At 37.6% G+C, this 25,742-nt stretch overlaps 2 protein-coding genes across 2 annotated transcripts in view; one reads left to right on the top strand and one right to left on the bottom strand.

Annotated features, from left to right (window-relative positions):
- Positions 1–25,742, bottom strand: part of LOC112057716 (uncharacterized) — a 241,449-nt gene that overhangs the window by 61,313 nt on the left and 154,394 nt on the right. The gene's annotated exons all lie outside the window — the stretch shown is intronic.
- Positions 1,399–25,085, top strand: LOC112057710 (protein masquerade). Its single transcript, XM_024098231.2, has 14 exons — positions 1,399–1,646; positions 14,800–14,949; positions 15,555–15,659; positions 16,246–16,442; positions 17,193–17,390; positions 18,008–18,135; positions 18,457–18,587; positions 18,805–18,981; positions 19,443–19,517; positions 19,646–19,805; positions 20,260–20,447; positions 20,923–21,012; positions 21,649–21,803; positions 22,504–25,085. Exons 1-14 carry the CDS (start codon positions 1,565–1,567, stop codon positions 22,669–22,671), a joined length of 2,004 nt encoding a protein of 667 aa, XP_023953999.1. The 5' UTR covers positions 1,399–1,564; the 3' UTR covers positions 22,672–25,085.

Here is a 25,742-nt window from a genome sequence, read left to right on the forward strand (position 1 = left end):
ATGATGACTGTATTGTTTACATTATATATATAGGCGAGCGCTTGGCTTGAATCATGCTAGTCATTAAGCGATGATGCAGCCTATGATAGAACGCTTAGAAAATGCCTATTCACTCTTGACTTGAAGATACCCATGTTGCAGGTGGTAGGGCATTCCGTAACTTCGCGGATCAGGAGCAAGCAGCCGAAAAGTTTCGTACGCATTCAAGGGACATCAACTATGTATGGATGCAGACTTCTGCGATACCTGGCAGTTCTAAGTAAAAAGGTGAAAAAGGAACTAGATCGAAAAGTTCCTGGGCGCACTCCTGTAGAAAACCTTAGCGATGCTAATGGCTTTTGATGGCGATGATGATGTGTAAGAATGATAGGAAAATGTTATATTCAGTTATAGAATAGAATAGAATAGAATATCTTTATTTATCCACACACAAGAAATAAAATAAAATAAACAAACAGAACATACAAAAATCTGGTCGTGGACAAAAATGGTATCCACCTCAGCACGATGCCACAACGAGCTGTGGCGCTGGTTTTCAGGTGAAACCTTGTGTGTGTCCACGGACGTGTCTATGGTTAATTTAAAACTTACAACAAACCAAATCTATGACGTCACGTCTCTCGCTTCATCTAAGTAGGTACAAGCACTATGTGAATGTGTAGAGGAGCCAGCTAAGAAAAACGTAGATATACCTATCCGTTTAGTAATTAAATTAGCACTCCATTGATCGTGCGCTGCCACTATCACCGCCGCTTACTTTACGCCGCCAGTCGCAACCAGTACCGACGCTCGGCGTTAAATGATGCCGATCCGGTCATAGAGTAAACACTGCAGATGCGGCTACTTTAGTGGTTAAAGTAGCCGCATCGCCGAAACAGTAGATAAATGATAAAAGGGCAAGATACTCAAGTAGCAATGAGGTTTGGCAGACTTCACACATGTAGAGAATGACACACACACATGACTTCACCATTTGAGGCACATGATATTTATTTTCTTTATAAGCACCTAAATAAAAAGTTGGAGGTTCATATCCACAGCTTATGGAAAGTAAATAACCATTTTCTTTAAAATTACAAATTAATCCTTACGAACGAACAGGGGATGGGTTCAAATTTTGTTGCATAAAGTAAATGTAAGTTTTAAGTTCGATGTTTTTCAAATAGGGTTATCAAGTCTACAGGTGGTTGAAAGGTGGCTGCTATTGTGGCTAACGAATTAGTTTAGGCCTCAAAAATATATACTTGGAAGCGGCAGAGTTGCAGTGAGTTTTTGAATTTACTTTTAGTACTACTAATTAAGTTTGTATATTATTTAGTTTAAAGCATCAAAATCTTTTTCAAACATACAAAAAAATTAAGCCTAAGATTGCTGTGAGCTCCGAAGTGTTAGGTATTTAATCAGAGCGCCTCTGACTTTCACCGCCCATAATCTATGCGGTCGGACCGCGCCGCCTTTCTTTCTTTCACCCAGTCGAGTACCACGCGATACGGCGATCGGTCGCCGCGCCATGCGCCTCGGCAGTTGACGGTTTGTGACAGACGTGACAGTTTGACAGTGCACCATGACAGTGGCTGCCATACTCCTGCTGCTTGCGTTGGGCGCGCGTGCGCAAGACGAATCCTTCGCGAGCTCTTTCCTCTCAGGTCAGCTAACGATAACTTTCTCCTACAAGATGGGTCGGCTTTTTGGGTCGGACCCACTTACATATTAATCAGTCGAAGGTCGGACGTACGTTGCATTGAAATGTACGTACACCCGGCTGATTTTGGCAATGGTATTTGAAACCGCTACGTATTGGTATCTCTGTAATATAACGGAGAAATATAGCATCCACGTAAACAATACCGTTTGACTATGCTCTGTTGAGTGTGGATGTTTTTATTGGTTAATATTTTTTAAAGGTATGCGTATGGTTAGAACAAACTTGAATCTCTTCCAAGTAATTCCGCTTCCATCTTATACTGCATCGTCACGATCAGGTGTAATCGCAGTCAATTGTAATAGAATAAAAAATAAAACAATTTTTAAAGTGATTTCTACGTATAACTGATATCATAATATATATCTTATGGTTTTACTCGCGTAGATTAATGTCATAAAGGAATATTGGGTTAAAAAGTACCGTGTACTTCACTAGACTATAATCTACCTCAGAGGCAAATTTTATCTAAATCTGTTCAGCTGTTGAGTTTGATTAACACACGGTCATAAAATAGTCGTTAAGGTTTCTAAAGTTTTCCAATTTTCTGTGATACTTTCTTAATTTTTCGTTCCGTAGAAACCTTCTACAAGACATAAGAAAGCATAAAAAGATGAATGAATTCGACATAGTCAAGGGAAATATGAATTACTTATTACGAGTATTATAGATATAAATGTACAAATGCGAAAGTTTAAATAATATTTGTTTGTTAGAAAATCGCACGAATGGCTAAACCGATGTAGATGAAATTTGGCACAGTGATAGATTACAGTCCAGAATATCACAAAAGGATATTGTGTGCCGATATCCCTACAGTAACAGCACCTACTTTGATTAAACCACAGGACCACTTCTTATAATATTAATTCACATTTAAAAGTATATTAGCGCCTAGGCTACTAGGAGAGTTTTGAGATTTGGTTACTATAGCATTGCTCAAAATAATTTCTATCGCCTAAAATACATTATTCCACACGCCTAAACAAATCATCAATCTTTATTATTTTTTTTTCGAAACTTCACACTTCCAGGTTTGAATTAGTTAATCGGCATTGGAATACGCAGGCCTTCTAATTTATCTTTTATCATTAAGCTCAGTCCAAAGTCACAGGATTCGAGATTAGGACTTTAGAAAGAGTGTTCAAGCAGAACCAGTCCAGAGTGGCTTAAAAATATTGAGCTGATTGATGTGCAGGTGCATAATCGTGCGATAAGGTCATTAGGGAGTTTGGTCGGAGGTTTTATTAGGTTAAAATTAAATCAATTTAGGTAAACAGATCTCGGTGTACGAATTAGCAGTTAAAGCACAGAATACATATGTACAAGGTAGTCTTTTGTTCTTTGATACATCTATTAATTAATTTTTTCGCTTTTGCCGAAGGTCTTCGTGGCAATTTTCTTTTCGCGGATAGAGACAGTTTGAAAGTAATTGGAATATTGGTCATATTAAAAAAAAATACTAATATTTAAAAAAAAAGTGGTCGGTGGTTGCTTATCTTCAAAAACCGGGTTGGGATGTTGGAAGGTTGGAAGCAAAAAGAGCTCAATATTTAATAGCCTAACTCAGAACTCGAACCTCATGGGCTATAAACCATAGATCTTTAACCTTAGATTAACCACTGTACCAAACGAGGCAAGACTGATACTTGCACGTGATAATATCTGTTTATGCCACTTTTAAATTATACCAAATCATGTACATATTTTCTAGCAGGCAATTTTCTCGAGTTCACAGTCGGTCGGTACGTGACGCGATTTCTAATTCTACATGTGTGGTGTGGTACTGTTATTTGTTGGCATTTTTTCATATTTTACTTGAGAATAATATAAGAATAACGTATTTGCATTTGCGGGTTACAATGACTTGTATTTAAGCCTTTTGTCTATGGTTAGTAGTACGTATATAATAATTTCCATGTACCTACATTATTATCGATAATTTTGTTAGAAATCATAATTGATATAGAACAGTGTTTGTACAGTATAGTTATCAACATCCCTAGACACTAAAAATAATAAACCTGTTGGCACTGGAAAACCAAAACAATACAAAATAGATAATGAAAAAAAACATACATACAGCCGAACGTAGAACCTCCTCCTTTTTGGAAGTCGGTTAAAAACAAAATTACTATACAAAGTTAACTCTATATTAAGCTGAAAACCGAAGTGTAAATATCAGAAAAATGGTGTTTGAGTAAAAGTAACGCCTCTTTCACTGACTAACCTAAAAAAAAACATTTTAATCCTATGCCCATCAACCACCAGTAGCAGCGTGGTAGATTTAAATTCCATATCCTCTTCTATAAGGAGTGAGGCCTGGCCCTATAGTAGGCCGTTAAAAAAGGCTGATAGTGGTTATAATTAATATTACACTTGTACTAAAGGTATCTAAACTTCTATACTAATAAAGAGGAAATAATTTATTGTTTGTCTGTTTGCATTGCATATTCTAAAACTACTTTCCCCGGGTGCTATATATAGGCCCTATTTTATTCCCGTATTCCTCCTACGGTAATGAGAACTACACTGGTGAATCCGCGTGACTAGTAAGTATTACAATTATCTTTGACGCAGTGTTTGTTACTAAAGTCCTCCGAAGCGGCGGAAAGCGGACTGAATATGATGAAATTTTGTGTGCATATCGGGAGAATCGGCCAACATCTATTTTTTACACCATATTTTTTTTCTTTTTATATGAAACAACGTTACCCAGGCCAGCTAGTAAAAATATAAAACATAAAAGAAAAAAAAATTTACAATCTATTATCAATGTGCAGTCAACTTTAGATTTTCATAGACAATAGTCAACATTTTTTAACGCGTTCCTAATTCAAACTTATTGTAGGTTCGCGATCTTGGGGTTACCTACATAGATAATGCGATACTTTAAAAATCTATTGTGGGAATCAAGCGTAGCTTTATATTCCGTGGTGGGAATAACGTTTTACCGTTTTTGAAATGGATCCGCATTTACAATCACATAATCGTGAAAAAGATATAAAATGACAGAGATCAAAATTTTATTTTAACAATAAATTTCATTTTATTTCATTTCAAACACCCACGGAAATAAGTATCATAATTTGATCATAATGTATTCTGAGCATAATAAGATATACCAGGTTCTTTGTGGTTTTTAAATGTTTATAATTCTTTTTCATAGATGCTCCGCATCTATTGATCGTAGCACGATTTTTCAATATTCCTTAGCCTTTATAATCTTTCATCATCCTCATTATCAACCCATATTCGGCTCACTGCTGAGCTCGAGTCTCCTCTCAGAATGAAAGGGGTTAGGCCAATAGTCCACCACGCTGGCCCAATGTAAATTGGCAGACTTCACACACGCAGAGAATTAAGAAAATTCTCTGGTATGCAGGTTTCCTTACGATGTTTTTCCTTCACCGTTCCACATGGTATTAATTTTTGTAAAATGCACACAACTGAAAAGTTGACGGACCGGATTCGAAACCACATCCTCCGGAATCGGAGGCAAAGGTCATATCCACTGGACTATAACGGTTCTTTATAAACATTAATATAACAAAATTTTACAATATCACCATAAATAACTGGCAAGGAAAACAGTTCATTCAACCCCTGACAATTTTCTATAAGGTTTTGTACCGAATCGCTTGGTATACGTCTTTGCTGGCCAGTAACAAGACGATAGAAGACTGCCATTCAACAAGACTTGTGTTAATTTAGAAAATTCTTCGTTTTAACCGTTGATTAAATAAATAAATGATTGCGCTGTTACCCGGGACTCGAACCTAATAACGATCCGCAGCTAAATAATACAGCTTCTCAAGCGATGAGGCGCTACTAATTATAGAACAGCGATGTATGGAGTAAGGGGCCGCGCGTAACGGTACTCCGTCCGTTACCTTCTACACTGTTTAATTAGTTGATAATTAATACAGCACACCGGATTGTAGTGCCGGGGCCAGTGGGGGGACAAGTGGGCCTAAGCGGTGCCCAGGGCCGTCATGGGCCCAACAACAATCGTTATTGTAACGCATGTTGGTAGGGTTTATGAGTTTTGTTGAGATATAACTAATCAGAACGCAGCACTAAAAAATGTTCTGTATTGTCTATGGTACAACCTCTTTTGTTTTCATATTATTACTTCGGGCTAGAACTGCTGTGTTTTGCTAAGTGGTAATGTTGTAATTAATGTCTGCTCTGTTAATAAACTTCCACAAAACCGTGCTTTTATTTTTTTAAATACAAAACTCTAAAAAGTATAGCAATAACAACACTAATCATAAGGCTAATTTTGGTAACCAATTCTGTGAATCTATAACAGAAATTATTTAATCTATGTTAAACTTAATTTATGATATTAATAAAAGACACCCGCGGTGTCACCCGAGTAGTTCCCGTTCCTGTGGTAATACGGGGATAAAATATAATGTATAAAAGAAAATGTAGTCTGCAAAATTGTAAATTATTTTATTATATGTATATAAAATTACTTTGATTACATCAACTATAAAGCTTGCTAATGTAATCTAACACGCGATCCAGCTGCTAATATATTGCGAGTCATCGTAAACCGAACTTAATGTATTTGCTCACGTAATTTTTCAATACAGCCTTTTTCGCTTTTTGACGCTTTTTTGCATTGACTGTAGTTTATCATAGAATTATTTACTTTTTAAGAAGTTGTTAGTTGTTGCTTCGAGGTTTTGTCACGATATGACTTACATTGTAATACAATGAATAGCCGTAATAGCCCAATGGATGCGATTCCGGTGGGTGTGGGTTCGAATCCGGTCCGGGGCATGCACCTCCAACTTTTCAGTTATGTGCATTTTATGAATTTAAATATCACTGAGAATTTTCATAATTCTTTACGAGTGTGTAGTCTGCCAATCCACATTGGGCCAGCGTGGTGGACTATTGGCCTAACCTCTCTCATTCTGAGAGGAGACTCCAGCTCAGCAGTGAGCCGAATATGGGTTGATAATGATGATGTTAATTATGATGAATATAATGAAACAGAAGATCAACTAAAAGTTACACAATCGACATCTTCCACAATTCCTTCTATGTCTTTAAAAACAAGTTGCATGACCATTTTAAACTCCATAATAATTAAATTGTCTCTATTATTAGTAAGATTTAGTTTAATGTTAATGTTTTTTCTTAATATTTATTCTTTTTGTTTTGTATAATCTACCTACCTAGTAAATTAATTCAAAAATTGTATTTAATTAAGTTAAGTTTTCTTCTTTATGCTATTGTTTTAAAATTGTATACTATTTTATTAATTTTAAATTAGGTAATAATTAATTTTGACATTTAATCCTTCCTATAAATTTGACATATTATAATTAGTTAAGTGTTGACATATAATTATATAAATGTTATGTGCGCCTATTGTTTATATGCATATCAGAACTCTTTAATATGTGTTATCTTATGTTTTAACGTTTAATATGTGTATTGTTGGCGTGCTTTATATAAATAAATAAATAAATAAATAAATAAATAAATAAAAGTTATTGTAAAACTTTAATTGCAATTAGTCAATCACACATGTAAGACTAGCGGACTCTAGCGACTTTATACGCGTTTATAAAAAAAATATTTAATTTTAAAAATTTATTTACATGGATTTATAAAAAATTGGTAAATTTTAAAAATTTATTTACACGGATTTATAAAAAATTGTTTTTCATAAATTCCGCGGAGACTATGTGCATATTTCGAGATAAAAAGTAGCCTATATGTTGCCCCATAACCTCCTCTATCTTCCATTGAATGCACCACTTAAATTGGTTCAGCCGTTTCAGACATTTTTTGTTCTTTACAAAGTAGCTCTTGATTACAATCTCACTTGATGGTAAGTGATGATGCAGTCTAAGATGGAAGCGAGCTTACTTGTTAGGAGGAGGATGAAAATCCAAACTATTTTCGGTTTCTACACGGCATCGTAAAGGAACGTTAAATAGCTTGGCGAAACGCCTTTGCCGGTAGGGTGGTAAATAGCCTAAGCCGAAGCCAGATCTGTATTAATTCAGAAAACCACAATCGGCCCAGCCGGGGATCAAATCCAGGACCTCCGTAAATCCATGGCGCATACAACTGCCCAACTGAGACCGTCAAATTGATCGTGTGAATAGATAAGCACTTGAAAAAACACAGTTATTTTCAAATCACATACAGACACTTCAATTAACTTATGTGTATTGATTTAAATTTTAAAAAAACTACATCAATTGAAAGAGTAAAGCTCGAGCACACACAATCAATCAATGGGCAGTGAACAAGTTGCCGGGGTCATTGACCCGCGAGAAAGCCACAACACTGAAGCCGCGCGCGTATGTTTTCAGATTTTTGCGAATGACATCTTATCCTTGTGCTAAAGTTTCTAAGGTCTCGTTCTAGATCTATAGATATAAAATATTAAATTAGCATTTAAAATAAAATATTTGTTACTTGTATTACAAAACATGCGTCATTTAAAACTAAATTATAAATTAATTAATATCTATCTATCTGATACTTATACAAGAAGAAGATACTTAGAGAACTGTAACACAAAATGTGTAGTTTGAAAATTATTGTTGGAGGGCATTATATAATCGATACTGAAAATATATTTTTATTACATTTTTATTTTTATTATGTATATATTTTTTATTTTTTGTCTGTCTGTCTTTCTGTCGTATTTAAGTTGACCAGACATGACGTTAAAACTACTGAATGAGTTTCAATGAAACTTGGCACGATTTGAGACCATAATACGTAGAAGGTTTTTGGATACTTTTTGTTGTATAATATTAAATCAGAAGAGAAACAGGGGTTGATAATTTGTATGGAAAGTCCTTCATTTATCAAGTACATTTGTAAAAAGGTAAAAGCTTTTTCTTCTAAAAAGTTTTCGTTTAATCTTCAGCATGCTAAATATGTGCCTATTAGTCAGACAGTATTAGTATACTTATTGATTAAGTATACTCTTTATAATACCAGTATAAATTTAGATTATAAAAAGAAGGTATTTTTTATATAGGTATTATTTTATGACAGTGACTGAATTAACTTTATTTCTTTGTTAAACAACGTTCTTACTGTCATGTTGTTTGTCGTGTTGTGATTTTGTGCAATAATGGTTTGGTTGCGTAATTGATCATAAATTGTTTAATGTGGGTATGCAAAAAAATTCAGGTTCGGAATGGTGTCTGTTAATGCATTCTAATAGAATCCTTTAAACTCAGTAGTGTGATTTTTAACTAGGGTATGCACTATAAGAAAAAAATTGGAAAATTCCTTGTAATAACTATGTAACATTATGTATGTCTGTGGTTCAAGATAGGTTTGTATTAAGTCCGTAGGATAGGCAGTGCATTTTTGGATGTATGAAGTGTACGCCACTGTTTAAACCTACACTCAGGGTCACAAGTCCTGGGACCTATGTTTTTGGTATGAAATTGGTTTAAAATCACTGCCTTTTTGTAGTCCAGTAGACAACTAACTAATAACAATACTCTTTAAGTAATTCACACGCCAAAAGTTCTAGAACGTAACCTTATATATCTAAAAAGTGGTCTCACGTAGAACTTTCTAGACTCCATGTAGTTGTAACTAGAAATACAAGTGCGCGCTAGTCTGATCTGTGCGATATGCCTGGTACTTTCCCGACTACCGGCGTTTAGTTGTAATTAAAACAGTGAAATCCTGTGGGAAATTGTTTTTCTTTTTAAACCTTAGGACTTTGTATCTTACTATAACTACTACTACTGATTCTACACGGAAATTTCTATCTTCTACCTGAGATTTATGTATCTCATAATAGAAAACTAGAGAAAATGATATATATTTCTTTTTGGAACTTTAAACATTGTGAGCCGTGGTAGCAAAGTGGTTATGACCTCTACCTCCGATTCCGGAGGGTGTGGGTTCGAATCCGGTCCGGGGCATGCACCTACAACTTTTCAGTTGTGTGCATTTTAAGAAATTAAATATAACATGTCTCAAACGGTGAAGGAAAACATCGTGAGGAAACCTGCATACCAGGTAATTTTCTTAATTCTCTGCGTGTGTGAAGTCTGCCGATCCGCATTAGGCCAGCGTGGTGGACTAAGGCCTAACCCCTCTCATTTTGAGAGGAGACTCGAGCTCAGCAGTGAGCCAAATATGGGTTGATAATGAAACATTTTCAATTAAGTATCTGCATAAGAAGTTTGACTCAATTGATCCAAAAAAGGTCTATATGTATATTGTTTCGGTATATTGTTTCTTTATGTATATTGTTTAAATATATAAACAAAACATCCTTGACAAGATCAAATCGAGTCTGGACCCTTAAAGTGCCGCAACATTTCAGAGCTGCCTTTCGAGGAAGCTTTAAATTCGCGGCAACAAAGTGCTGGAATGATTTGCCTCCTCCTCTTCGTAATTTAAAAATATCCAAGACCACTTTTAAAACCAAAATTCGAAAACATTATCTTTTAATTCAAAACATATAAGTAATGGGTCCTTTGTTTTGTTTAATTTATTATAATATTTATTTACCAAATTATTATGTTATCATTTATTTATTGTATTATTATTTATAATTGGCTTATTTTTACCACTTGTTTCTACTAGTAATATTTTTGTATTTAATTTACGTATCTGTCTTCTTTTAATATTTGTCGATGTTTGTTAGAGGCGCTCCGCACGTCTCGATACCGTCCAAACGTCACCTTAATGGCTCCACGGAAGATCAGCGCGGTATCCTTACGGACACTGCAATATGCTGAGTGGTGACCCTTTTAGGATCACATCATGCAAGTTGCAATGTATTTTAATTTATTGTTTTTTTTTTCTCTCTTTTCTTTGTATGATGTGTATTCTAAATAAACTTTTCTTTCTTTCTTTCTTTCTTTCTTTCTATATTATTCATGTCTGTAAGTTTCATCATTTCACCATAACTTTTAAATGGCTGAACAGATTAGTACCTATTGGGATGGAATATACTTGAATGTGACTATAATTTTGTTTTAAAAAAGTAATATATTTTAATCATATTAAATTAAGTAAATTACAAAATTTCACATTTTTAGAAAACTAATTTTATGATTCCACAAGCGCGTTGAAGTCTAATATATTGAAGAATAAGGGCCGGTCAATGGAAACAATTTCACCCATTTCTTTGATTTAATCGAAGTTAATTAATTTTGTTGGTTCAGTCAACAGAGTTTGAAGTTACTTCTTTGGTATATACAGCAAAAACGCTCTGTTATTGTGATGCAATAAAAGTTAGTTAACGTGTGAACTGTTGATCTTTGTAGTATAAGATGTAAGAACCTTGGGAAATTACTTGGGAAATAACTATTAGTATTAATGACATTGATTGATTCATCATTAACATCCCATATTCGGCTCACTGTTGAGCACGAGTCATCTCTCAGAATGAGCGTGGTTTGGCTAATCTAGTCTTGTTCACCACGCTGGCCCTATGCGGATTGGAAGATTTCACACATGTAGAGAATTAAGAAAATTCTCAGGTACCTATGCCGGTTTCCTCACGATGTTTTTCCTTCACCGTTTGAAACACGTGATACACATAACTGAAAAGTTGGAGGTGCATGCCCCGGATTCAAACCTATATGCCCTCCGAATCAAAGGCAGAGGTAATTTCCTCTAGGTTATCACGTCTCTACTAAATTAGGCAATATGCGCGTGGTATGTGCGGTAGATTTGCAAAACTTTTTTTCTTCTTGGGTTCGATCCCCGGCTGGGCCGATTGAAGTTTCCTTAATTGGTCCAGGTCTGGCTGGTGGGAGGCTTCGGCCGTGGCTAGTTATCATCCTACCGGCAAAGACGTAACATTCCGGTGCGATCTCGTGTAGAAACCGAAATGTGTGTAGATTTTCATCTTTCTGTTAACAAGCTAACCCGCTTCCGTCTTAGATTGCATCATCACTTACCATCAGGTGCGATAGTAGTCAGGGGCTAACTTGTAAAGTATAAAAATATAATTCGGGATTACATACGTATAGGATTCTGGGATTCTGAAGATAGCTTTGTGTTTGTAATTGTGTTATTTTACCAAGGGCGAGTGACTACAGTAAACTGATTATCTAAATATAAATTATCTGGTTGAAATCTAGTTTATAGTTACAGCCGTGTACAGAGTTAAAGTAGTAAATAAATAAAGGAGTATTTTTGACTGATTGATCGCTTACAAATAAATATCTTGCCCTGTGTTTAACTATGGCATAAAGGAAGGAGTATTTTTGGCTGATTGATTGATCATTGTACGAATACCTTACAAGTTTAACTAGGAGATTAAATAAAAGAGACTGATCGATCGTTTGGTATATCTTGTGTTGATCGTTTGGTTTGTCGTTATCGTGATGCAACTTGCGTCGGTTGTCGTCGATCGTCGTCCGGCGCCGGCCGCGGCCGGTGTCGTGTCGGGAACTTTCGTTTTCGGCGCGGCGGCGATTTCTCTGCTTAGCTCATCGGGTAACGGTGCGCGGGAGTGGCGGCGCAACTTGGAAACTTATAGCGATTTTTACTCGATTGTCAATGAATGGTCTTTGAATGTATGTATACTCATGTAAATATTATGTTTGAATATATACCTATAACTGTTGTCTAATACACTATTTACTCGCAAATAAGTTGATTGTAAGTTTTGAAAACGAAACAATTTTTTCCATTATTTATTAGATTTTTTCTAGACCAATGGAAGTCAATTTAAAGTTTTGATTGTCCTACGAATATTAAAAAAACAATGATTGGTAGTTTTTTTTTAACATTATTAGTTTATTTTAACGGCTCACTAATGTGCTTGTAAACTATTTATTTTAATAAAACTTTGAACTTTACTTTCAAATATTTTTGTAATAATTCTAAATGCAGATTTACTTGTTGTTAATGTTAAATTGTTAATAAATTTTTGTTTTCAATTAATAAAAACAGTTATGTTTCTTGATAAAAGAAATTCGACAAAAAAAACTGCTTTAAATTCGTATTTGGCTTTTCTTTTGAGACATGAAAATATAAAAGGCTTACGAGTAAAACGTAAGACATAACTTTATCAATCTGATGTAAACTAAGCAACATATCTTTCTACGACATGCGATTTTATGAATGGACGCACCAACGTAAACCCATAACCGGACCCTGGTGATTCACCCTACGTTACGAGTTAACAGTTAATATCATTAGCATAATACCACACTTATATGACGGCGACCTAGATAACCGAGATACGGTTATCTTATAATGCTAAGGAATTCGGTTAAAACTATTTTACGAATTTAGAAAAACTTATCCGATTTCGTAATATCTTCTTCTTATCAACCCATATTCAGCTCACTGCTGAGCTCCAGTCTCATCTCAGAATGAGAGAGGTTAGGCCAATGGTCCACCAGGCTGGCCCAATGCGGATTGGCAGACTTCACACACGCAGAGAATTAAGACAACTCTCTGGTATGCAGGTTTCCTCACGATGTTTTCCTTCACTGTTTGAGACATGTGAGTACATTCTGAGAAGAGACTCGAGCTCAGCAGTGAGCCGAATATGGGTTGATAATGATGACTATTTTTTCGTATTTCCGATAGCAAACCCTTTCATTCGATATCCATATCATGGGGATGGATTTCAAACAGTCAGTCCGCCATCTTGGGGAGGCCGCTATATTGGATTTGTAATGACGTTTCTTAGCGAGTCATGTATTGTCATCAGAACTCAGAGCGTGTGCAAAATTTTATCCTAATCGAAGACCGGGAAGTGGGTCAAATTAAGATTCCAAGATTTGATTTTCTTACATACATAGTAACCAGTGAAGCTAATATAAGCGTATTAAAAAAAGGTATTAATCAGGAAAGCTATCGCTCATAATTTGGGCCACAGAATATTTTCCTTTCATTAGCCTCCGACCACAACTGTGTCGTTGGGAGCATCTAACGGTCGGGAGCGGAATGTTGTGCTGCAGGTTCAGACGATGGGCGGTATGTCTTGGACGATAAGGTCGAGAATCGGATGACCATGACCATGCGGTTAGTGCAGGCTTTAGGGGTTAAGGCCGCGCCATTGTTATATGATTGTATGATGAACTTGATTATTATAGCATGAGTTGTATTTACACTGTATGATTTTTTTTTATTCTTGACAAGTAAGCCTTCGCTTACAATCTCACCTAATGGTAAGTGATGATGCAATCTAAGATGGAAGCGGACTAACTTGTTAGGAGGATGATGAAAATCCACAAACCTTTCGGTTACTACACGACATCGTACGGAACCGCTTGGCAGTGCGTCTTTTGTTTTTTTTGGTAGGGTGGTAACTAGCCACAACCGAAGCCTCCCACTAGATATTGGTTAGACTGTGTTTTCTGCTCTTTAGGTTCTCGGTTCAGTAGTGTTTTTATTTATAAGTAATAGCGGTTATGTAAATAATTTATATGTAATTATTGTCTAACGTTTTGTATTAAAAATCAACTTTCGAATCAAGTTTCAACTGCCCCTGACTTTTCTATTTACGAAGTCTTTCGCGTGGTAACCAATTTTGTCTATTTATACAATTAATCAAACAAATATCTAAATTATTATCTGTTAGTATAGCTAAAATTCGAAATTGCCTAGAGAATGATGAATGAATGATGAACGAATGAATGTCGAAGAGACATGATAGCCCAGTGGATATGACCTTTGCCTTCGAATTCAGAAGGTGTAGTTTCGAATCCGGTCAGAGGCATATGCACGGTGACTATGCTAAGGAACACTAAAACCAGGAATATTAATTAACTAAAAATATTTTTAACTAAATAATTAAACCGACTTCAAAGAATATCATTTCTATTGATCGGTCTGAAGACGGTGCCAATGAAACAAAATGATCTATATAAGCCTATTTGGCATAACACCGTCATCAAATCGATCAATAGAACATTAAACCCACACAAGGTCACAAGTCCTGGTACCTAAACGAGATGTTTCCTCTACTACAAAATAATGGTACAATCTCTGTCGCTGCTCAATATAATTATAGCCTATCGATGCAGAGGGAAAATCAAATACAATAAGACATGAAATCTTTCTGCGTTCCAATTTAGTCTGACAAACTTGTCTGGTATCCATTCCAGGTCTGTTAGACACGCTGGACACGCAAGTGGACGCCAAGAACTGTCCGGGCGTGTGCATGCACGCGTTGGCCTCGCTCATCTGCTCCAACGTGCTGGACGAGGTGGAGTGCCCCAACCCGTCCATGAAGTGCTGCGTCGACGAACCGTTGGGTATGTAATATTTATAGCTAAACGACGAGCGAAGCAAGGGATGTAATGTTAGTATTCTTTGCTTGCCAGTTTTTGCTTAGTAATTTAAAATATAGTTTCTTAGCAGCAAAGCCACGAGAGAAACAAAGGATTCCATGTTCGCATCCTTTCTTTGATCGGTTTTGATTAATACTTTAAAATTCAAAATAGTCTAGCCGCAGTGTAGCGACGAGCGAAGCAAGGGATTTAATGTTAAAATCCTTTGCTTATTCGTTTTCATTTTTTGGTTAAAACAAACACTTTTGAAATGTCAAAATTGTTTGTTGGTAAAGATCAAGTCAATTCTCTATGTTTATGACAGACCATCGTCTGTGTCTATAAACTGAAGGAGCGTGCAATTCTTGGCATTGCTGACGTTTCTTCAGTTTTACATACCTATGCGTCTGTCAATCGCTTACGTCTGTTCTCTAGATATGCCTTACCACTACACACTTGTTCTTTCTTCTTGCCTTTGTTTTTTCTCTTCTCTTTCGAAATCCTTACCCAAATCTAGCACTCATCCCCCAGTAACACTGGAATAATGAGATAATCATCTAAATGATATCAAAACTAATGATTGGTTGCAGGCAACGATACGGTAACGACCCGCAAGCCGTTCACGACGCGCTACACCACCACGGAGGCGTACGACGAGGAGAGCACGACGCGCGCCGACAAATACAAAGACAGTGGTAATTATTAGGTACACCCTATTAACTATTAGGACACACACTCAATAGTTGACTGGTTACAAAGGGTTTAAAGATATATCAATGGTGATGTATTACTAACAGCAATAAACTTTGCAATACTCGTCTGATGGCTCAATATCGAATTGAAACCGTATATATTTAATTTCCGCCAAAAACCAATGATTCCCTGTTTAGCGCATCTATTTGACTAAAAACTTTGTTCGTTATCAACCCATATTAGGCTCACTGTTGTGCTCGAGTCTCTTCTCAGTATGAGAGGGGTTAGACCAATAGACCACCACGCTGGCCCAATGCGGATTGGCAGACTTCACACACTCAGATAATTAAGAAAATTCTCAGGTATGCAGGTTTCCTCACGATGTTTTCCTTCACCGTTTGAGACACGTGATATTTAATTTCTTAAAATGCACACAACTGAAAAGTTGGAGGTGCATGCTCCAGGCCGGATTTGAACCCACATCCTCCGGAATCGGAGGCAGAGGTCATATCCACTGGGCACGGCTCTTAAAAACTTTGTAGATTACTCGTAACATCTGTTTCTATTAAGAGAAATTAATTTTTACAGGTAACATAGCCTGTCCGGGTGTATGTGTTGAATCTCGCCTGACGCAGTACTGCGAGGCGTACCTGACGTCCGGCGAGCTGTGTGTGTCCGGGCGCCTGTGCTGCGTGTCCAAGGACGGCTATGGCGACCGGCGGCCGCCGGACCTGGTCGTTCCTAATGAGAAGAAACACGTCACTAGGCGTCCGCCGTCCACTGCGGTAAGAGTTATTCGTACACGTGCTCTACAAGGCACGGGGATTATCGACTACCTCTCTGGCGCAGTTAGTAGTGCTGTGGTTCTCAACAGAAAGGTCCTGGATTAAATTCCCAGCTTGTTCCGTTTAGAATTTTATATTTTCTAAATTGGCTCAGGTCTGGTCTGGGGGTAGGCATCTGCCGTGGTTATCAACCAACGAGCAAAGACGTACAGCCAAGCGTATCAGCGTTCTGGTATGATGCCGCGTAGAAACCGTCAGCGGTATCGTTAGAATATTATTGTACGTCTTCTAAGTAAGCCTGCTTCCATCTTAACGTCAGGTGAGATCGCAGTCAAGGTGTAGTTTTATTACATTAAAAAATTGTAACAATTGCCAAGTTCTAAACTCCAGGTTGAAGGACGTACAAAAAAAATTATGGAAGAACAAAAAGAGCAATATACCATAATGTCAATCCCACGACTCCTACCGAAGTCTCTTCGTGATCTGAAACCAGCCTACGGTCAGCTTAAGTGGCATTTGTTATTGAAAAATTCTTACATCTTTCTTTTAATGGAAACGCGTGGCATCACATCGTGTTATAGGTTTTCTTTTTCTCTTTTTTTACTTTTTCCTCTCTTCCCTGGTCAGCATACGCGCAATCAGGATTTCAGTCAAGAACTAACCTGTCATTGAATAAAAAAAGCAAAGGTTGCACGCGTTCTCTTATTTGTCAATTACCACAAGGCCCATAACAGTGTTATCTGGTTCCAGCTAACAACAACCCCAGCGCCCAAGCAGAAGCCAGGTCACAAGTGTCGCGGCGACTGCATCAGCGGGCTGTTCGCGCTGCTGTGCGACCACGTGGACGAGGACGCTAGCTGCCCCGCCGACGGCACCTGCTGCCTCACCGAGCAGAGCACCGAGCCCGCCACGCGCCGCCCGACCACCACGCCGAGACCCACCACGCCGGTAACTGCCTCTATTCTCTTAATCTTTAATCGTACCTTAATCACATGGGCTAGTTAAGACAACAACGTCACGTTAGAACCAAGATTCAGAGAAAGAAGACAAGATAAAACTGCGAAAATTATTATTGGGAAATATTTCGCAAGATTATCTCTTGATTTCCATACCAATATGTAAAGCAATAGCTATTGCCTATTATTTCGATAAAACCTTTTGCAACGAAATAGCTGCTTTCACCAAACATTTAATAGGACCTCTCAGATGTCCCATGGACATGAGATCCATGGGATCCCTATGAAGTTGTAGGAGAAAGAACGTAAAATTGAATATGCGATTATTGAAGTGGACCCTGACACTAACTAAATTTTGTAAAGGATTGACTTCAATCACATAATAACACACAGGGTGGTAGACGTAATTAAAAGCAATTCAATTTGACCTCTTTTAAAAAATCCAAGTAGTATGTACAAGCGCCAAGACAAGACAGCTCACAATGCCAAGTTGACCATACTTATCATAATATAATTAAAAATTTGCATTTGTGCTCTAAGTACTAGTAGGAGCACAAAGCATTGATTTTTAGCTAGCACATTAAATAGTTGATTTTTTTATCGTTCCAGCCTCCACTGCCACGGTGTCCGGGCTACTGTCTCCTCAACATAATGGCAGCTTTCTGCGAGCGGCCCGCCGTGCTCCTCTCACACACCACCTGCAAGCACAGTGGCTCCATCTGCTGTGATAATACAAGGTGAACTGAATATAATAATATGAATAAGAAACCAAAGCCCCCCAACCCAAGCCCTTAGGCTAAAAAGCCTCAACTCTGGGAGGGGTTAAAAGAGAATATCGGGGGAGCAAGGTGCCCCGCGACACACCCGCGCAAAGAGGCACTGCCTCGAGGCCCGTAGCCCCGTCCCGTTCACACGGGCCGGAAAGATTCATGGAAAAAAAATTCAATCAAATCTTTGTAAGTTTTTGGTAGCAGAGCATGGTTATCTATCTAAATACCATTAAGTCTACAGATATCATACGTACTCGAAGATGCCATAAATTCTCATTTATTATTCAGAGTTCCTCCGCGCACGACCCCGCGGCCCACCACGACAACAACGACGACGACCACGACACCAGCGCCCGTCGATCCACGGCCCGACTGCCCTGGTTCCTGCATAGTGTCGCTTCTCTCCTTCACGTGTTTCCGTGAGTACTGTTTTTATTCAATGCCGATTTAAATATCAACTAATTTGTAGCACATTATGGCTTCGAAATATAATTAGCGACCAAAGTTATGCTCGGAGTAGATCTGGGTGATCTGCACTAGACTATGATCCTCACAACAAAAAGTCACTTTTTGTCTTATACAGTTACAATGTAAATTTCTATTGAATGCTTGTCCTAAGTTCCCGTTAATTTTCAGGCAACGCGGAGATGACGGATGTGTTTAAGTGCAAGAAGGCAGGCACCGCGTGCTGCGCGCCCAAGGCCAAGGTGCTGGAAGCGATGGGCGTGAGCCGCAACGACTCGTACCCGCTGGCCACCACGCACACGCACGCAATGGTGCTGCACACGCCCGCGCCCATCACCACGCCCATGCGTACGTACACACACAATCAGAACTGACATAATAGATAACGAAACTAAAAGTAGATTATGAAAATTAGAACGGGTATCCAAAGTTTGGACAGAGAGACCACAACAAAGGGAAGTGTTGTGAGTTATTCTCTCTGTCACATGATCATTCGCCTTATTTAAGGCGAATTTTTGTATTAGAGACACGAAAGTTTTAAATGCAAGTTATGTGCCATTTCGTGCACTATTTAGTCTAATCTCATAAAAAGAAAACTTTATGTCCGTGGACAAAGCACGCCATTATCATTTACTGCGGTTTATTTTTTGAATATGATGTGCTAACCGAGACATATCTTGAGACCAAACACCAATAAATAACCCCTCACCATATTTATCTTCAGACCCTGAATGCTATTTATTATTTGAAAGTAGGTACCTACACTTGTTTGACCTAATAATTTAAAAAGTATTTTGTTTCCATTTCAGCACAATACGAACCGAACTACGTGACGACGTTGAGGACACCTGAAAAGTACAACAAATACGTCTGCGGAGTGAAAGGTGATTGCTAGTTTTAGAGCTAAATAACTAAAAAGCAACAAGCGAGTTCGAACACCTCTTCTTCATGCAATCATGCATCGCTTGATTACAATAATGTTGATGATTTAGTTCAACTGTATCTGATGCAGGCACATCATCGCGCGCTGGCCGCGTGATGGGCGGCGAGGACGGCGAGCGCGGCGAATGGTGCTGGCAGGTGGCGCTCATCAACTCGCTCAACCAATACCTATGCGGCGCTGCTCTCGTCGGCACGCAGTGGGTACTCACCGCCGCGCATTGCGTTACCAAGTGAGTACAGTGTTACAGAAATTGTGCTGAAAGTTGATCTTTGTATTCAACATTGCAACATAGATGTTTTTTTCTATAAATGAATATTTGCCATATTTTTATTTTATTTTATAAGATTAAAATTCCCATTTACATCCAATTAGCTGGAAAACTGTGTTGGGAGTGGGTTAGCAGTAGTCTAGACTCTAGACTGCTGAGCTCGAGTCTCCTCTCAGAATGAGAGGACTCATCCTCTAGAGTCGAGAGGAGAGGTCTAGAGGAGATGGGGATCGAACCACGAGCTTTCGGTGATGAGTCCTCTCATTCTGAGAGAAGACTCGAGCTCAGCAGTGAGCCGAATATGGGTTGTTAATGATGATGATGATGATTATCTCGCTAAAAGTCAATCTTCATACCCAGCTACAAGTTGATCTATGCACCCATCATCGCGCTACATGTTGATCTCTGTTCCCAGTATCGTGCGCTCAGGTGACGCGATCTACGTGCGCGTGGGCGACCACGACCTGACGCGCAAGTACGGGTCACCAGGCGCGCAGACGCTGCGCGTGGCGACCACGTACATACACCACAACCACAACAGCCAGACCCTGGACAATGATATAGCACTGCTAAAGCTGCACGGCAAAGCTGAGCTGAAAGAAGGTGACACGTTGTTTGTTTGTAAAAGTCACATTTAGATATAATAGATGGGTTGTTCAAGTAATGTTATAGACTTTTATGAGCAGTGGACTATTGTACAGGCCCACGCCAGGATTTCGGCTTAACAGACGTTGAAACTGACTGGCACATTTAGACTGAGTAGAGTGATCAGCCCTGACCCTGAAGTTTTGTTGACTTGCCTCTTCTTTCTATAGTTAGTATAACTATAGAAAGAAGAGGCAAGTGTAGCCGTAAATAATAGCAAAAATACCATAAAAAAGCAGGTTTACAAAGATTGCTTAAATATAATAAGACCCTGATACTTTCTACCATAATAATTTGGTGTATAAAAAATTTAAATAGACTATGTATAATCCTAATTTATAAGCAAACAGATAAAAAATGTCATCGTGCCAGGTGATCATTTCTTGGGGAGGGGTACTATTTTCGGGAAGTGTTGACTCATGAATTATTGCAGGTGTGTGCTTGGTGTGCCTGCCGGCGCGAGGAGTGAGCCACGCGGCGGGCAAGCGCTGCACTGTCACCGGGTACGGATACATGGGCGAGAGTGAGTATTTATTAGTCATTCTGTATCTGTAGTTACTATTAAACAATTTTGACCGTGTTTTATGCATCTAATATATTTAAACCTTTTGCTACAGTTATGTCGAACGCGTATTTTATTAAGTAACTTTTAGGGACGTCACGTTTTTCGCTTTTCGTCGGCGTCGCCAAGAAAACGGCGAGAGGGCTAGGCTCTAGATATATTTTATGTCTCTCGTCTAAAGAGACAAAAAATATACATACCTAAATGAAATGCGACTAAAATTCTAAGGGTTTTTAATTAACTTACATTATTGACTTCTTATCAATCTTGCAAGTCTTAACTCTTCCCTCTTAAACAAGCAAAGTAGCTGTTATAGGCAATGGTTTTCCGTTTAACTTTGGGTGGGCCATCTGCAAAGTGTTATAGGTAGGTAGGTACTACTAACCACTTGAGTGAGTCTTTGTCCACGCTTCAGGAGTGCGTTATGCCACTGTTGTCATACTCCCGCACTAGCAGGCAGCGAGAGGGAAAATATTTTAATTGCTTTCCCAGTTTTGTTGCGAAAAGTGAGAGGCACATCTTGCCTTATTGTAGTAGGTACCTCTGATCTGAGAGCGAGAGCTTTTATTTCATTTCACTAACCATTTAAATGTCCAGCGGGACCAATCCCACTGCGCGTGCGCGAGGCTGAGCTGCCAATAGTGAGCGACGCGGAATGCATCCGAAAAGTGAACGCTGTCACAGAGAAGATCTTCATCCTGCCTGCCAGCTCCTTCTGTGCAGGCGGGGAAGAAGGCAACGACGCGTGTCAGGTGGGTTCATAGGCGTATATAGAGGGAGAGGGGGCGGGTCCAGACCTTCGTCATTTTATTAAAGCTGAAAGTTTGTCAACTCATGCCCCTAAGTAAGAACGGTAGTCAATTAAAGAGTTTGGATTGTATTGTGGTAGCTTTGGGAGGTAGCAGGTTTTAAGGATCTAAACCCTCAACCGTCTAAGTTTAAAGTTTAATTTTTTTATGTTTTCCTCGACATACCTAATCTCATATTATGCTGATAAAAATATAAAAAAAATTAAACTTTATACTAAGACGGTTGAGGGTCTGGATCCTTGAAACCTACTATCTCTCAAAGCCACCACGGTCCAAACTTCACAGTACTTATCTATGGTAGGAGCATGAGCTGACAAACTGTCAGCTTTTATAAAATGACGAAGGTCTGGCGGTCGCTGGCTCTGTCTGTATAGAAGGTAATTGGTCTGAGTCCGCATTACATCCCCATACCAAGCTAACCTTACTCCTCAATTCTTCTGTCATTGGCGCCACTTTTTTAGACTTCTTCTTAAATACTCATTCTTTATTTTATCAATTCTTGTCACACCACACATCCACCACATCCACATATACGCATTTCGTTTGCATGCATTCTCTTCCGTCCGTCCCTATCCGTCCCTTTTACAGTCCGTCCGTTTTTTTGGTGATAGCAATGATTCTTATAGTCGCCATATTCTTTCAGGGTGACGGTGGAGGTCCTCTGGTGTGTCAAGACGATGGTTTCTACGAGCTGGTGGGGCTGGTTTCGTGGGGCTTCGGCTGCGGGCGGCGCGACGTGCCCGGCGTCTACGTCAAAGTGTCCTCCTTCATAGGGTGGATCAACCAGATCATATCCGTGAACAATCTATAACAGTGAATATCCTAGGCAACTGTGTCCCATTTTAGACTATATTTACACTTACCATCAGCTCATGGTCATAGTCGTGGTCATGGTCGCGGCCATGGTCATGGTCGTGGTCATGGTCAAACGCGACACTATCTGATCTTGCATAAAAAAAATTCAACCGACTTCAGAAACGTATATTCACTAAATTAAAAAGCGAAAAATAACAACATCACTTGTGTTTTACCTGCTGATCAGTTTGAAGGCGGTGCTGGTGATGTATTAATTCAAGCCATCATAAAGATTTAGATTTTTCAGATAGTAATCTTTCATGTGGTTCATTCAGAAACGGCTTAAATTAACACACCGGCTGGGCACCGCCTTCAAATCAGCAAGCGAATTCAGTACCTTCTTCTTTTTGAAGTCGGTTAAAAATAAAATAATGCAGCAATGATAATAATGCAAATAATGAACTTCATTATTGCTAGCATTGCTAGCACTTGCATCATTATATTTATCGTGCCTAAATTATAATAACAGCCAAAATGTTTAATATTCAAACTGCAGAGTTAATAATAATAATTAATACAGAGGAGCATAGTTACACAGAAAAGAACAGAAGACAAAGTATTTGGCAATTGACAATAATGTTAAACAGAGGCGTGATTCCGCTATTTTTGAAATATTCGCCTATAATAAGTTTAATTCGAAATTGAACTTTATTTCTATGGGACGCCAAAATTAAAATTTCACTAACAACGAAGTTTCCATGGAAACCAACGATGTCATAGCGCTGTACTCGTAATTTTACAGAATGCGGGGGCAATTGCAGTAGATAGTGGAAAGACCCAAAAAAAAAACATAGGTTGGTTGTAAGTACATTACCTGAGCACGTAACCTACTGTTTGGAAGTCGATTAAAACATATTTATTGCGCGGTGACATTATGATTAATAGGATAAAAAATTACGTTTTAAGTAACCGAATTTATTTATTATGTCTCTACGTTATTCAAAAAAACAATAATATTGTTGTTAAAGTTCGATAAAAAGCTAAAAAAGAACCTTATAATCTGTATTTTTTTGCTTTATATAACAGTAGGTAAATAGCCTTTACAAATTAAAAAAATAAACAGTTTACCAACAGTTTACAACTTATTTTTGTATTTAGAATGCATTTATTTCTTTACTTTAATATTTTATTTAAAGTTACTATATTTTAAGTCTTTGAATTTGTAAATAAATATTTGCCTGTATTTGGAACATTAGTTAGGTATTTAATTATTTATGATATGCATAGTTAATTTAAATAGAAAGCATTTAAAATATTTTCCCACCATTTTGTATTCAGTCGTAATTTTTGATACTGGCAATTAATAATTTTGTATGCAGTTTTAAATGTTACCTTAAATAAATATTTATAATGATTATACTATAGTAGATAGACGATTTAATTATTTATTAAAACAAAACAAGCAAAAATTAAATGAAATTCTTGTATGTTATTTTTGTTTTAAATAGCCTTTACCAATAGGCTAGTTGACATTTTTTTTAATGGTCTTAAATAGTTCAATAACGTTCTACTAGATAAATTTTTTTTGAAACGTGTTTACTTGAAAATTTTTTATGTACCTACCTATCTACCTACTATGCGAAATTAATATTGTTTTTATTATAATTTGATTCGAGTCAACTAACCTATTGGATTTTGAAAAGGCTGACCAATTCTGACCATTTACCTATTTTTCAACAAAAATCACTGACTATTTTTTTACATTTAACGTAGTTCTGTTTAGTCTTAGGTTATGAACCAAACCGTAACTTAAACATCATAAAAATATATTTGTTAATTAAGCTATTTATATTAAATTCTATTTCAGACTATCTTATGACTATGGCTTGGATTTCTATTTTTGAAAATACAAATCCTGCGACTTAAGGAACAAACATTATAACCTTTATTTTTAATCTGTGTTTGCGACATGGAGGATAGTTTGCGAAACATCTATAGATTATCAGTAAAAATTAAACCATTTTATCCATTTCTAACTCTCGTCAAACTTTTAGTCCGGTAAAGGCCGTACAGACTAAGTACTTTAGTATTTTAGTCTAAACTAAAATGCTATAAAGTCTAGACTAAAATGCTAAAGTAGTCCGAACTAGGCATTATGCTAGACTGCGCAGCGATCTCCGCATAGTTCAGCGTGCTACAATTAAAAAGTGGAATTGAAAGTTTGGCGCGGTCTTTGTTATTAAACTTTTTATTAGATTTTGCGCCTTAGTCTTTTCTTTATTGTTGTAAATAGTCTTATCTTAGTTTATTTATCATGGTTATTGAAACTGCATTTTGTGAGTCAAAACTTTGACCTACACTTATTTATTATATCAAAAATGTTTTTTAAGCTAATGTAATTAAGTCTGCTAATAAAATATTCAATTTAAATTGTTTTTTTTAGTCATGGCAGCATTATCACCTTAGCGTATGTATAGTACGCGGTAAGTTGAAGTATGTACAATAACTCTGGATGTTATTGACGTGCGATCGAATATCCACAGCAAAACGTTGACGCCATAAAATTTTCAATTATTTGACATATTTTTGAAGCAGTCAAGCAGCTGAGCACGCGTTAGTACCTACCTACTTTTGTTTATAAGGTCAAGCTTCGCTTTGACTCCTTCCCTACCCCTATCCTATTCTAATCCTACCCTACCATAACCCTACTCAACCCTACCTTATCCTATGTTATTCTTCAGGTTCTCAGTTACCTCTGCACCAATTTTGAGCCAAATCGGTTTAGCAGATCTCGAGTTGTTGTTGTAACAAACCCGACTTTTTTTTATATTAATTCTATATACCTACCCTGTATACCTAATTCACTATCTTTGACGTATGCTAGTTGAGTTAATTGAAATTGAGATTCTATGTAAAGCGTCATCCGGTGCTTACTGGTGGATATCATACAGTAACTGACATTTTGTAAATTGATTTGATGTTTATTTTACTAAGTTGATAATAAAGACCAATAGTAATTAGGCCAGCTGTACTCGAATATTGACAACTGTCATTTTGGTTCAACTTAATTGCCGAGGTCTATAAGTA

The sequence above is a fragment of the Bicyclus anynana genome, chromosome 22 (genome assembly GCF_947172395.1).
Source record: "Bicyclus anynana chromosome 22, ilBicAnyn1.1, whole genome shotgun sequence".
Taxonomy (NCBI): Eukaryota; Metazoa; Arthropoda; class Insecta; order Lepidoptera; family Nymphalidae; genus Bicyclus; species Bicyclus anynana.

What these genes read in the sequence shown, in the direction of transcription:
- LOC112057710 (XM_024098231.2), top strand. Translation starts at nt 1,565, where the DNA reads ATGACAGTGGCTGCCATACTCCTGCTGCTTGCGTTGGGCGCGCGTGCG. An exon ending in CGACAAATACAAAGACAGTG is followed by an intron (nt 15,660 to 16,245) that starts GTAATTATTAGG and finishes TAATTTTTACAG; the next exon opens with GTAACATAGCCTGTCCGGGT. An exon ending in AAGGCAACGACGCGTGTCAG is followed by an intron (nt 21,804 to 22,503) that starts GTGGGTTCATAG and finishes ATATTCTTTCAG; the next exon opens with GGTGACGGTGGAGGTCCTCT.